Source organism: Rhamphochromis sp. 'chilingali' (assembly GCF_963969265.1).
Source record: "Rhamphochromis sp. 'chilingali' genome assembly, chromosome: 18".
In the NCBI taxonomy this organism is placed as follows: Eukaryota; Metazoa; Chordata; class Actinopteri; order Cichliformes; family Cichlidae; genus Rhamphochromis; species Rhamphochromis sp. 'chilingali'.
In genome coordinates this window covers 30,284,219-30,297,720 of record NC_137945.1, presented here as the reverse complement: position 1 = coordinate 30,297,720, position 13,502 = coordinate 30,284,219, and the positions used below count along the sequence as shown (strand labels likewise).

Sequence of the window (13,502 nt, the reverse complement as noted above, 5' to 3'; positions counted from 1 at the left end):
TGGTAGTTATATTATCTTTATTTCTACAGGTAGTCCCAGAGACTCGATGTCTCATTTACAAGGGAGACCTGTATATAACTATTATTAAATAATAATAATAGTAGTTATAACGGTAGTAGTGTCCAGTATCATTTATTTTTTTTAACTATTTTTAAACTTTGAACAATGTTGCTAACAACGTTGTTCACCGCTGCACTGAAGCCGAGGTGTGGCTGACCGCGTCTAGGAACAGGAAATATCCTAGTATGGAATGGTAGTGCTCACATAAACTTCCGGTAGGGCGTGCGCTTGTAAGGACGGCTGTGTCAGGATTTTAAAAATCTAAATTTCCTTCTTTTCTTTTTTACTTTTTTTGTCGGTCTTTTCTTAACGGTAAGCCCATCTCGTATCAACACAACTGTCTTCCGTTTTTTGCGTTGCTAAATAGAAGAATTGTGAAGAGGCGGAGCTTCCCCTTTCAGCGTTGCAGTGTAGCTACAGATTGCGAGTTTCTAAACACGTCTGTATCTTTTGGATTTTCAGGAAAAAATGTCCAAGTCTTTGAAGAAGATTGTGGAGGAGTGTCGAGATAAGAACCTTCCGGAGGTGGAGATGTGCGATAGGGGTATTTCGAACATGCTCGACATCCCAGGACTATGTAAGAAAAAGACCGTCTTCCATTTAAGCTCGAAACTTTCTTAAGCCTGCTAACGTAACAGTCAAAGTACCCTAGAAATAACACAGAAGTTACACACACAGAGAAGACTGCTTGGTGTTCCCACTCCTGACTAATATACATTGTTGAAAGCCATCTGCGACCGTCACTTCCAACTGTGGTATTCTAATAGCGTCATGTTTAAAGCGTGTGTACCGTTGTACAGTGACTATAATGTGATGTGAAAAGCTGTTGTTACTGGCCAAAACAGAATTATATATTCACTTAAAATAAGTAGTAACGAAATAGTTTTTTGGTCAGGTGTTTGTTGTAATAACGCTTCTTGAAGATGAACGAGGAGGACGGGGAGGACTGTGTATGGTTCTTCCTCATGCTGCTGAGGCCGTTTGTTAAATGAATAGATCATTAAGTTTTCAGTATGTCAGTTTTCTTCAGACTTAATTCATTCAGTCCAATTAGCAGAAGTATCAGTAGCAGAAGATTTGGAAGTTTTTCATGGGCAGAAACCACATACTCATACTCTACTTAGTTGATTAAATTTGGCACCATTTAAGGGCAAATAATCAGAAATACTTTATTAATCCTGAAGGAAGTTATGGAATAAACAGGCTTTCTTATGGTATCCTGACATTTATTGGCAAAAAGAATTGTTACAACAAAGAAATTGGCCAAACAAATGTTCCCTTACTTTTTGAACTGAGTTCTTATACATAACTCTGTTTTGCTTCAACAATAACTTTTCATAGGTTCTGCATAGGTTCTCTCCGGGTTCTCCAGCTTCTTCCCACAGTTCAAAGACATGCAGTTAGTGGGATTAAGTTAATGATGATTCTAAATGGGGCCTAGGCGTGAGAGTCAGTGATCCCATGATAGGTGGGAGAGACTGCAGAACACCTCACACCCCTCACTCCACACGAACAGGATAAGCAGAAGAGAATGAATGGATGTATAATATAAACATTTGCCTACAAGTGGCTAGATGCAAAAGTACCGTGAGAGCAAGAATACATACATGCGGGCCCATGAAAAGACTTTGTATCAAGGAGCTTTTGTATGCAGGTTCCTGACATTGCAACCCATGAAAAATGAACTCGGTAACATTTTGTATTAACTGCCTGTCAGATTTAACTGCTTATGAGCTCAACCTCATTCCAGATTGTTCCAACTTTGACTCTTGGTTATACAATGTATTATATATTTACTACTTCTACTCTGTGTTGGTGGTAACAGTGCAACAACATAACACACACTTGTACCTTGTCATCACTTTGTCACCTTGCTTTGTTGACTTGATATTCCTTGTCGTTTCAGTCACCCTGTCTAATATCACTCAGCTGGTCCTCAGCCACAACAAGCTCACAGGTAACTTCTTATCTCTTTCTCTGCTCTCTCAGATATTAAGCTGTTTAATATCAAACAACCCTGTGAAGCTTGCCATCATTTTAACTATTGTCAGATCTAGAGTAAGGCATATTGTAAAATAATTAGCCTGCAGGCTATGTTAAAAGGAAAACATTGGCATATTAGAATCAATAAAAAGTCCTATTCAAGTCAAACATCTGGACAGCATCAACTAACCATAATATCCTGTTATGTCAGTGGTAGGCCCAGTCTGTGTATTCACATTCATACTGTTCTCTTTTCATCACTAAAGCTGGGATTTGAACTCATTTGTATCCCATTGTACATCTGTATAATGACAATAAAGGCATTCTATTCATTTGTGCAACAGGGCAAGCAGTAACAGATTGAAGACTTGTAGTTTATAAATACAGTTGCGGTCAAAAGATTACATATACTGGGCATGAGTATAGTGATGAGTTTTTGCAAACTTTTGACCACAACTGTAAATAAATTGATGGTGCCCTGAACCAGTCCACCCTTCGTGGTATAACAGACAGAGATAGGAGCCCATCTCTCAGTCCTGTTAGATAGCATCACTGGGCAAGTGAAGCATGGCATGAATTTGAAGCAAGGTCATGTTGTGTATATACTTGCTGTATATTGAGTGAATGGTAAACCCTGGTTGGAGTTTCAGATGGTGTAGACATATAAAGGAGTTCCATTGGACTACTTGTAGTGTTCATATTGATTTATCATTTCCCATCCTTGTTTAACTAGCTCTGTTCTAAGAGCTGTTTGCATAAAATCCCCATACATACATAAATACACTTGATCTGCAGGATGTTTAACACCTGAAACAAAGACACCGTTTATATCATAAATAGGGAACTGGAGGGGACTACTTTGTAATATCTAATGGCATTGAAGTCATGTGATTGTATTTTGCACCAGCAGAGGTCATCACAGGCTCACTACACACATTCACTAAGCTGTTTTTATACTGGTATGAAACTACATCTTGGGTTTTGGTTATCGTGTCTTGCTGATTGATGTGATGTTAATAAAAGGATAATTTACATTTTTCATAAAAGCTAATTATTAGAAATATAAACTAAATGTAAAACTATATGAAGAAGTAGGATGTGTGTAACTGAATTATTTCAGAGAAAATAAGACCAGGATCAATATTATTAGTCGTCTAAAAAACTGACCTTTTTATTAAGCCATAGCACAAACCACTGCTGTGCAGTGATATGCCTTAGCTTAAAGCTTGTAAAATCAAGGTAAAACTGAGAGTTAGCTTCCAATTTATACACATTATAAAAACTTCAGCAAAGGCTTGAGCTGTAAGCAAAACATTTCAAAAACTAGTGAGAGATGTGTCTAAAAGTCCCAAAAGATACAAATGAATGACTTGGCTAAGTTGTGAATTGTAGTTTCATAGAAGACAATCACTAGACCTTGCACATCAATGGGCTAGGAGGCTACGGACCAATAAGAACTCAACTTGTGATATAGACTCAAATATGCTAAAGATGACCTGGAGAAAGATACTGGAAGCACATCTTTTGTTCACTTTGAAGAACACCTCAAGCAGTCAGCAGCAAAACTGAATCTGGAGACAATGCATTGCTGCTGGTGAATTTAGTTTCTTTTTAAAACAAGTAAAATCGTGTAAGCATCCAAAATAAAACTAGGATGTTTGGTGAAGCTGTGTGAAAATTTTCTTTGCTCTGTTTCACAGCACTTCGGAAATACTTTTTACTCTAACAGTTACAGTACAGTGCAGTACTATAATATAAATGCACTGTTATAATTGTAATACTATAAACCCATTCACAACAGAAGTCATGTCAAGGTGGTTTTTATTGCAACGTAAAGACTGTATTATAATAATAGAGGAAAGATGATCCTCTATTATTAGAGGATCATCTTTCCTCTAATAATAGAGGAAAGACAAGTGTTAAGACACTTGTCAAGTTTTTAAGACAAGTGTCTTAACACTTGTCTTAAAAACTGGACAGTCTATACTGTTTGTAGTATTATATTGGATCATATTACCTTAGAACTCCAAAGGAGTGGAAACGGTGACTGTCTCCTAACAGAAATGTTTTCTTATTTTCAGGATTCTGGTTTATATTGTTCTATACGTTTGATTCTATCCCATTCTCACACCTGATCTTTCTCGTGATTTTTCAGACCATTTAAATGATTAATGATGAATACTACTGGCATAAAGAAGGTATTGAAGACCTGCTGCACCAAACTTTTCTTTATATCAGTGTTTTCAAGCATGGCTGAAAAGGTTTTCTTGTTCAAATACACGAACATGCAAACTAATAATACAGTAGCTCTCCAACCATCCAAAGAGCCTGTATGGAAATCAATATCATATATTGTACAGAAAGCCTCATAAATACTGTAGGTTTGTTCACATGGTTAGGAGGTTGTGGTATTTCATTGATAGTGGCCCACAGGAGGAATGAGAAGAGACTTCACTGACACTTACACACACCTTACTGTTTGCTGTCATTATTATCACAAGCACTAATATGTGGTTTTCAAGCCTGCCGAGTCCTCCTTCACTAGCATATACTCACACTTTCACGCTGGTCTTGTGTTTATTCAGTTTGTATGTCCTCAAGTCATGTAAAACACTAGCTTATGAGTTAAAAAACTAAATAAGGTGACAAGTGTAGAGGACATAATAAAAAGATATACACGCAGCACGGAAAATAAGTATTGATTGCGTCACTAAATATGTTTCTAATTGGGCATTAGGGACATTAAAATCCTTACTAGATGTCGGTAACAACCCATCTAATCCACACATACATAGAAATCAAATCACAGATGTCCATAAATTATGTGTAAAATCAAGAAATGACACAGGGAGAATGTATTGCGCACATGAAGAAAGAGGGGCGCAAAAAGGCATGGAAAGTCACGACACCAGCTGAAATCCATCAGTAATTAGAACGTAATCCTGCCACTTAGTGCAAATTAATGTCAGCTGGTTCAGTCCAAACTGATGGCCTGTAAACGGGTGTCACACAAGAAACATCTCATGATGGGTAAAACCAATGAGAGCTCTCTCAAGACCTTCCTGATGGCATTGGTTACAGAAGAATATCTAAACTGTATGCATGCTTACCATGCAAGACTACATTGTTGAAGGAAAAGCATATTGAAAGGCGTTTAAAATTTGCTCAACAATATTTAGATAAGGAGAATATAGTCTGGTCAGATAAGACCAAAATTGAATTTTTTGGATGCCATAATAAACACCATGTTCCGTGGTCAAAAGGCACTGCATATCACCCCATAAACACCATACCAACAGTGAAGTTTGGAGGTGCTAACATAATGGTGTCGGCCTGTTTTTCAGCGTAGGGCACTGGCACGCTTCATGATATAAAGCAAAGGCATCATTCACACCTACTGGCTAAAGAAGATATGGCCGTCTGGCAGTACAAACGAATGAAATGCTAATGAATGAGACACACCTGCAATGGCTAACAGAAGGCCTGACAGTCCTGATCCTGAAGGATCCCCAAAAGGGTGCGGTCCTATCCAACTAGTGACCTCAGGCGTCACAGCAGCTAAGATGAGCAGGCACATGACTCAACACATGAGCAGGGTCCAGAAGGGAATTGGAAGATTCACCAGAGGGGTGAGCTTGTGATGCGCAAGAGTAATCACTCAAGACTGCAATACCACACTGACCAACCTGTCCATCACCTAGATTGTCTATACAAAGGCCTATGACTCAGGACCCTAACAGCTTTCATTAGAAAATCGATGAGGATGTGGCAAAAAACACCAGATGCCAGCATAAAGCCGATTGCACGAGTCACCATCAAGTGTGGAATTTACCAAGGAGATGATCTGTCCCGAACGCTGTTCTGAATCGCCCTGAAACTCTTCGGGTCCTGTGTTGTGTGGGGCAGCATCCCACCATCATCCCAATCTGCTCCTAACAACTATAGTTAATACACTTATTATAAATCTGATAGGTGAGCTTGTGCTAGGCTAATGCTGTGCATTAAAAGAAGCAAGAAAGGTGAAGTCCAATCCCACCCAACGAGAGACCAGGGAGCAAAGGCTGAACCAAGAACCTACCATCCCCACCCAGTCCCACAATTCCACCCCAGTCTTTAGCCCACCATAGCCCAAGACGGGCATGCCATTAAGATAAGCTACTTATATGTGGTCAATCTAACAAACAGTGGTAATACAATATATAATTTCTTTCAAACTCTTTTGACCACATATAATCTTAAATTGGACTGAAACAATATTTACCTTACAGACACAGACTTTGTGTTAATGTTGTTTTTGTGGAAGGCTTGATCTGAATTCCACAGATTTATCTTCAATTATTTTTAAAATGTAGAAAGTAGATATTGCACATTTCAACTAACAAGTTAAAAATACACACACACACACACATGTTCACGCGCAAGTCCTACGAAGCCTATCAGTATGCCCAGACCTCACCACTTTAACACTCATCCTCCTGGCAGCATTCATGTCAGGGCCTAGTTGGTTTATCCTTTCTAATAACTTGTCTCTGTTCAAATGTCCACCGATCATCAGTAGAACTGTAAATAGTAGGGAAGAGTAAAACTGCCTCGTTTATACTCTTCAATCTTATATCAAGGTTGGTCAACACAGTGTTTAATCAAGTTGATGATGATGAACTGGTGATCAGAGTTGGGAAGGCGATGTTCTTGTCACAGTATGTATGTTTTTGTTGTAAACAACCTGGTAAATGGTGGGTGTGTAGGGTTAGTTAAAAAGTCAGTTGTCTCGGAACAAGGCCCGAGTTGCTGATGGTATCCTCGCTGTAGAGATGGTACCTGTGTGATACCACACAATCAATATTTTCAGACATCCAGGAGAAGTGTGTTTTTGTGCTAATGTTCCCAGTATGCTGGATATACTTATCATTTATTTTCCCTGTGTTGGTGTTTTCCAGCTGTCCCTGCTAACATCTCAGAACTGAAGAACCTGGAAGTTCTAAACATGTTCAACAACCAGATTGAAGAGCTTCCTACTCAGATCAGCAGCCTTCAGAAGCTGAAACACCTCAACCTTGGGTATGTGCTATTGTTACCTCGTTTACAATCGCCACCTACTCTTTATTGTTCCCTAGCTGTCCATGCTGGATATAGGTGGGAATGGCCAGAAACCCTACAATATGATATTGTCACAATACTTTGCTCATGATACAGTGTTTTGGGATTTTTAATATTTTGAAATATGTTAAGTACTGCAATACGATACATTGCAGTTTGTCACATTTTTTTCAACAGTGAATTATGCCCTCATAATTATCTTTCATTATCTGTTTTATCTAATAAAGTTATTTGCTTTATGTTATTTTATTTGCTACACAGGGAAATTGTCAAGCATACCAACACTGTTACTAAAACTTACCATAAATGTTGCCGTAAGACGGAGTCAGACTGCTTTCAATTCAATTCAATTCAATTCAGTTTTATTTATGCAGCACCAAATCACAACAACAGTCACCTCAAGGTGCTTTATATTGTAAGGTAGACCCTACAGTAATACATACAGAGAAAAACCCAACAATCATGACCCCCTATGTGCAAGCACTTTGGCGACAGTGGGAAAGAAAAACTCCCTTTTGACAGGAAGAAACCTCCGGCAGAACCAGGCTCAGGGAGGGGCGGGGCCATCTGCTGCGACCGGTTGGGGAGAGAGAAGGAAGACAGGATAAAAGACATGCTGTGCAAGAGAGACAGAGATTAATAACGGGTACGATTCAATGCAGAGAGGTCTATTAACACATAGTGTGTGAAAAAGGTGACTGAAAAGGAAAAACTCAATGCATCATGGAGTCCTCCAGGAGCCTATGCTTATTGCAGCATAACTAAGGGAGGATTCAGGGTCACCTGGTCCAGCCTTAACTATATGCTTTAGCAAAAAGGAAAGTTTGAAGCCTAATCTTGAAAGTAGAGATAGTGTCTGTCTCCTGAATCCAAACTGGAAGCTGGTTCCACAGAAGAGGGGCCTGAAAACTGAAGGCTCTCCCTCCCATTCTACTTTTAAATACTCTAGGAACAACAAGTAGGCCTGCAGAGCGAGAGCGAAGTGCTCTAATAGGGTGATATGGTACTACAAGGTCATTAAGATAAGATGGGGCCTGATTATTTAAGACCTTGTATGTGAGGAGCAGGATTTTGAATTCAATTCTGAATTTAACAGGGAGCCAATGAAGGGAAGCCAAAACAGGAGAAATATGCTCTCTCATTTTAGAGATGTTGCGCAAATGGAAGAACGCAGTCTTACATATTTGTTTAATATGTGCGTTGAAGGACATATCCTGGTCAAAAATCACTCCAAGGTTCCTCACAGTGTTACTGGAGGCCAAGGTAATGCCATCCAGAGTAAGAATCTGGTTAGATACCATATTTCTAAGCTTTTCAGGGCCGAGTACAATAACTTCAGTTTTATCTGAATTAAGGAGCAGAAAGTTAGCGGCCATCCAGGTCTTTATGTCTTTGATACATTCTTGCAGTTTAACTATTGGTGTGTGTTATCTGGCTTCATAGATAGATAGAGCTGGGTGTCATCAGTATAGCAGTGAAAATGAAAATGTACACTATGTCTTCAGTCCATTAGCCTGCGATTAAATGGTGTCAAGATGGCTATTAAATGAAATCTTTTTATGATTGTAAAGCAATTAACTGTCATAAATCATCAAGAATCAAATATCTCTAGATGTTTACATTTAACAAAAATTTGAATAAAACTCTTACATTTGTGCTCTGCAACCTTCCAATTCTAAAGCATTATCACCAGAGTGCAATTAGCTGGCAGCCAGTTGAGGCGAGTCGCTTCAAATCAAAAAGACTCAGTCAGACTGATGACAACATGTTGGCAATCTGTATTTTTAAATTAGACAGCAATCATTTTCAAACCTTTGACAACTTTGCGGAGAGCAGTTGTACTCAGTCCAAGTCAGACTGAATCGTTTGAGGTAAGGTTGCTTGTGCAATAGAGGTAAGTGAGAAAAATTGATATGGCGCAGTATTGTGATATTTTGCATGGCGATATTGCGATCCAGAGACACTAAATATCAATATATTAATAAGTGAATCAAAATAAATAAATGAACAATAAAAAAATGAAAATATTGTGGAAGACTCTTCAACTAGCAGAAAGGCTCATCTATTGCACCACTATACTGTGATAACTTCCATTTACAACTGCAGTATAATATTACTAGTATAATATGATTAACTACATGTTCAATTTCACTTGCCAGCACCCAGGGCTAACTACTGCCAGGTCTGTTTAATCACGATATCATCTAAATATAACCTAAAGCTAACACAACATTTCACGAAAACATTGTCATACCAAGAATCAAACACGTCGGTGATAGTGGATGGTCCAGGGCTGCTTTGCCGCTTTGGGACCTGGACAACTTGTCACGAATTATGGTCTCTACCAGAAAATAGGATGTCCAACCATCAGTTTGTACCCTGATGCTCAAGCACACTTTGGTTAAGTAGCAGGACAATAATGTAAAGGACATAAGCAAGTCTATTTCTGAATGGCTCAACAAAACTAAATTAAGGTTTTGGACTTGAATCTAATTTCAGTGCTTTGGTATGACAGGCTATTCATGTTTGAACGGGGAAATACTTTCTCACACCAGTGTGTACACATTACTGTATACAGTAAATTTATCTCTTTCCACCTTTTTAAGTCTGTGCAACCTCAGGTTGCTCCAGCTTCGATTTGATTACAGCAATTTATCTAAATTGGTTTGTTTATTTGATGAGCAGCAAGTGAGTAAAAGAGCATGTGTTTTATGCTTAAACCTCAGCTCAAACACACAGCCTTTATGTGACTCTTTGCTGGGTTATCTCCAGTGATTTACAACACAAATAATACTCAAGAGTTTTCATTTATTGTTTTAGTGTTACAGAAAAACTACAAACTAATCTAATCAAAACTGCAGTTTCTGTGTCACAAATTGGAAGTGAATGTATGTGTATGTTTAGATATGGGTGCAGCCTCACACAGGCAGGATGTCAGTGACAGGAGGATTAGGAGAGGAGCCATGGTGTGTATTGATCCACAAACAAACATGATCTGGATAGTCTAAGCCTCAAACTACTATTCAGGCTGTGCATTCACTTTTCATTTTCTGTTTATTTTTTTGTTTTGTGAGTGTGCGTCTGTACGTGTGTGCGCATGTGTATGTGTGTCGCTGGACTTGCATTGATGTGATTGGACCTCGTAGGTTCGTAATTTCATTTGCCAAACACATAGAACTCAAATAGAACGGTTGTCCCTGTGACCTGTCAGCTCCTTCTACCTGAAAGCATATATGTGCATAAACTCAGCTGGTGTCTCCTCCATTATCAAATCCTCCTTTTCTGTTAATCTGTCTGTTCACACCTTTTGTTTGTTTTGTTCCTATTTATTTGGTTACGATGTTCATGATAATCATCAAGGACAAGGCCCAAACAAAAAATTCAAATTTGTACCATGGGAATCTGTAATTGTGGAAATGCAAGATCAAGATGTATGGCCACATTTGAGATGATTTCTCATCTGTAAATTTAGAAATCATATTACAGTCACTAAGGAAAGAAATCACAATGGGTTTCACAATGGGTTCACCCAAAACCTTGGCCTATTGTGACCCACACCTGTTTTCAAACCTGGGTTCATGTGATTAGGTAGAGCAGGGGTGTCAAACTCAAATGCACAGTGGGCCAAAATTCAAAACTGGAACAAAGTCGTGGGCTAACATTAATATTTATTGAAAAAAAAAATCTTCCTCCAGATATAAGAATGAATCTTTTCTTATGGACTCAAACACGTTTTGCTGAAAAACTGAAAATGGAACAAGCAAAGCTTAGTACTAAACAATATACTGTATATATTAGCTGTATAATACCAGTAGGCCAGCTCTAATAGTAATTTGGTAGGGCCAGAGTTTGACACCTATGAGGTAGAGGATCAAAAGGGGGTCCATGACCTTCTTGGGGATGCTCCCAATAGTGCTTAAATCTGGGAACATCCGCTAATTTCTTGTAGAACTGAAGAAGCTCTTCAAATGAGAGAAACTTAAAGAAGTCCGGTCATCTTTCTTTTCAAGCTCCTTAGACTGTGTCCACATAGTGTAAAGAGAAAAAAAAACTGCCCCTTTTGTTCACATAGACTACGATCAGCTGGATTCAGTTTGTGCAGGGAGGAGAGAGATCTTGAAGTAGTCTATAAATATTGATGAGTTACGATTTGAAAGAGCTTTTATTATTGCTGCATGAAAACACAAGAACATGACAGTAAAATGCAAACTACAGGTTAAAAAAACTATCCACTGCTGCTGATTCAACGTGGACTCAAAGACAGCATGTTAACAGTTTGCCAACAGTGAAGAATCCAGAAGAATGGTAAATCAGAGTGTATGCTGATCCCAATCAAATGTCCAATGTTTGAATTTCAACAACCAACAAAAGCAGTAGCATTGCAGCCTCCATTTCTACCTGTACCCGTTTCTAAAGTAGAATAGCTATGGTGATTGCTGTGAAGTGTGTGTCCTATTTAGGTTGGGGATCTGTGATGCATCAGATCTTGATGAATGGAATACTTAAGCTTAAAATCTTTAATTCTGGCAGAACATGGCTTAGAGCGGAGCAGCCATATGCCGCAACCAATTATTACATTTTGTAGCAGTCACCTGATCCAGCTCTAATTATATGCTTAAGCAAAAAGGAAAGTTTTAAGAAGTTTCTTGGACATAGAGAGGGTATCTGACTCTTGGTCAAGGTGCAACTTTCAAAGAGACATTTAACAAAATGTTAGTAGGTGGTATGTATACTTTTGCCTGATACTGTGTGTGAGCAACATGGGGTTAATATCTTGCCCGAGGATAATTGGCATGCAGACTGGGGGAGCCAGGGATCGAACCGCCAACCTTCCCAAAGATGAGGATTCTATATTAATTTTCAGCCTTGTCCCTTGCACACACAGATTTGACATTTTTCAGATTTCAACATTCTGTTGATGTTATTGTGTTATGATGCACAATAAGTAATTTAGTCATTGCCTAAATTCGAAACAGAAACTGCGAACAGCTGAAGTTGGTGTATTGTTTTTATGTAATGCATGATATGGGTTTTGTGTTTTTTGGAGCACAGGATGAACCGCCTGAGTACCTTGCCCCGAGGATTTGGGTCATTGCCTGCTCTGGAGGTGTTGGACCTCACCTATAACAACCTGAACCAGAACTGTCTTCCAGGGAATTTCTTTTACCTCAGTTAGTGTGCATGAAGACACACACACACACACACACACACACACACACACACACACACACACACACACACACACACACACACACACACACACACACTGTGTATTTATACCCTTGTGGGGACATCTCGTTGACATAATGCTTTCCCTAGCCCCTTACCCTAACCCTAACCATCAAAAATGAAGGCCTAACCCTGACCCTTACCCTAAACCTAACCATAACCTAATTGTAACCCTGACACTAAAACCACAGTTCTTCAAACTCGTGGGGACTGGGATTTCGGTCCCCACGAGGGCTGTTTGTCCCCACAAGTATAGTAAACTACTAATTTTTGGTCCCCATTAATATCCGTCCATACACACACACACACAAAAGTTCAAAATCATAGAGTCTGCCCAAAATAATTTCCAAAGTCTCAAAGAGTTATAGAATTATTTTAGTTTATCCCATTCTTGTGGCAGTGAAGCTATATTCAATTCAATTCAGTGTTACTCATGTAGCGCCAAATCACAACAACAGTCGCCTCAAGGCGTTTTATATTTTAAGGTATACCCTACAATAATACAGCCTATGGGGCCAAAATTGCGAACCTGTCGCAGATTGCACGGACGGACGGGGTCTTGTTTAGTTAAGCTTTTTAATATTTTGCCTTCCATAAACAACTAGGTGCCTAATTTGGAAACTTTGGAAACTCACCCTGTCTCTTGCTAACTTATGTTGATGATGTTGCTGAGTTTGCTCTTGATTGATTAGGCTGTTGTGTTGTTCTCCACCATCATTGCACACGGATACAAAGTAACAGGGATCTCTGTTTTCCAGCAACTCTGCGAGCTCTTTATTTGAGTGACAATGACTTTGAGGTCCTTCCAGCTGACATTGGGAAGCTGACGAAGCTGCAAATAGTAAGTCAATATGAATAGAAGTCTTGGAATAATCAAGTCCTATTTGAATTTTAAATCAATGTAAGCATGTGATCTTGTTTAATAAGTGAACGCATCCTCTTTTTGCTTTGTGTATTTTTTCTCTTTAGTTGAGTCTTAGAGATAATGATCTGATCTCGCTGCCTAAGGAGATTGGGGATTTAGCTCATCTCAAAGAGCTTCACATCCAGGGCAACAGACTGACCGTTCTGCCCCCGGAACTTGGTACTGCCCACATACAAACAACTCTTTAGAGAATAGCATATTGATTTAC

General features: G+C 39.0%; 1 protein-coding gene across 1 annotated transcript in view; it reads left to right on the top strand.

Moving 5' to 3' along the window:
- The first annotated feature begins 240 nt into the window (after nt 1–240).
- rsu1 (Ras suppressor protein 1) overlaps nt 241–13,502 on the top strand; it is a 39,427-nt gene continuing 26,165 nt past the window's right edge. Inside the window, exons 1-7 of the mRNA XM_080864187.1 lie at nt 241–372; nt 523–637; nt 1,967–2,017; nt 6,981–7,101; nt 12,193–12,311; nt 13,128–13,210; nt 13,339–13,453. Of these exons, the coding sequence (XP_080720313.1) occupies nt 529–637; nt 1,967–2,017; nt 6,981–7,101; nt 12,193–12,311; nt 13,128–13,210; nt 13,339–13,453 (598 nt within the window). The 5' untranslated portion in view covers nt 241–372; nt 523–528. The remainder of the gene's footprint in view (nt 373–522; nt 638–1,966; nt 2,018–6,980; nt 7,102–12,192; nt 12,312–13,127; nt 13,211–13,338; nt 13,454–13,502) is intronic.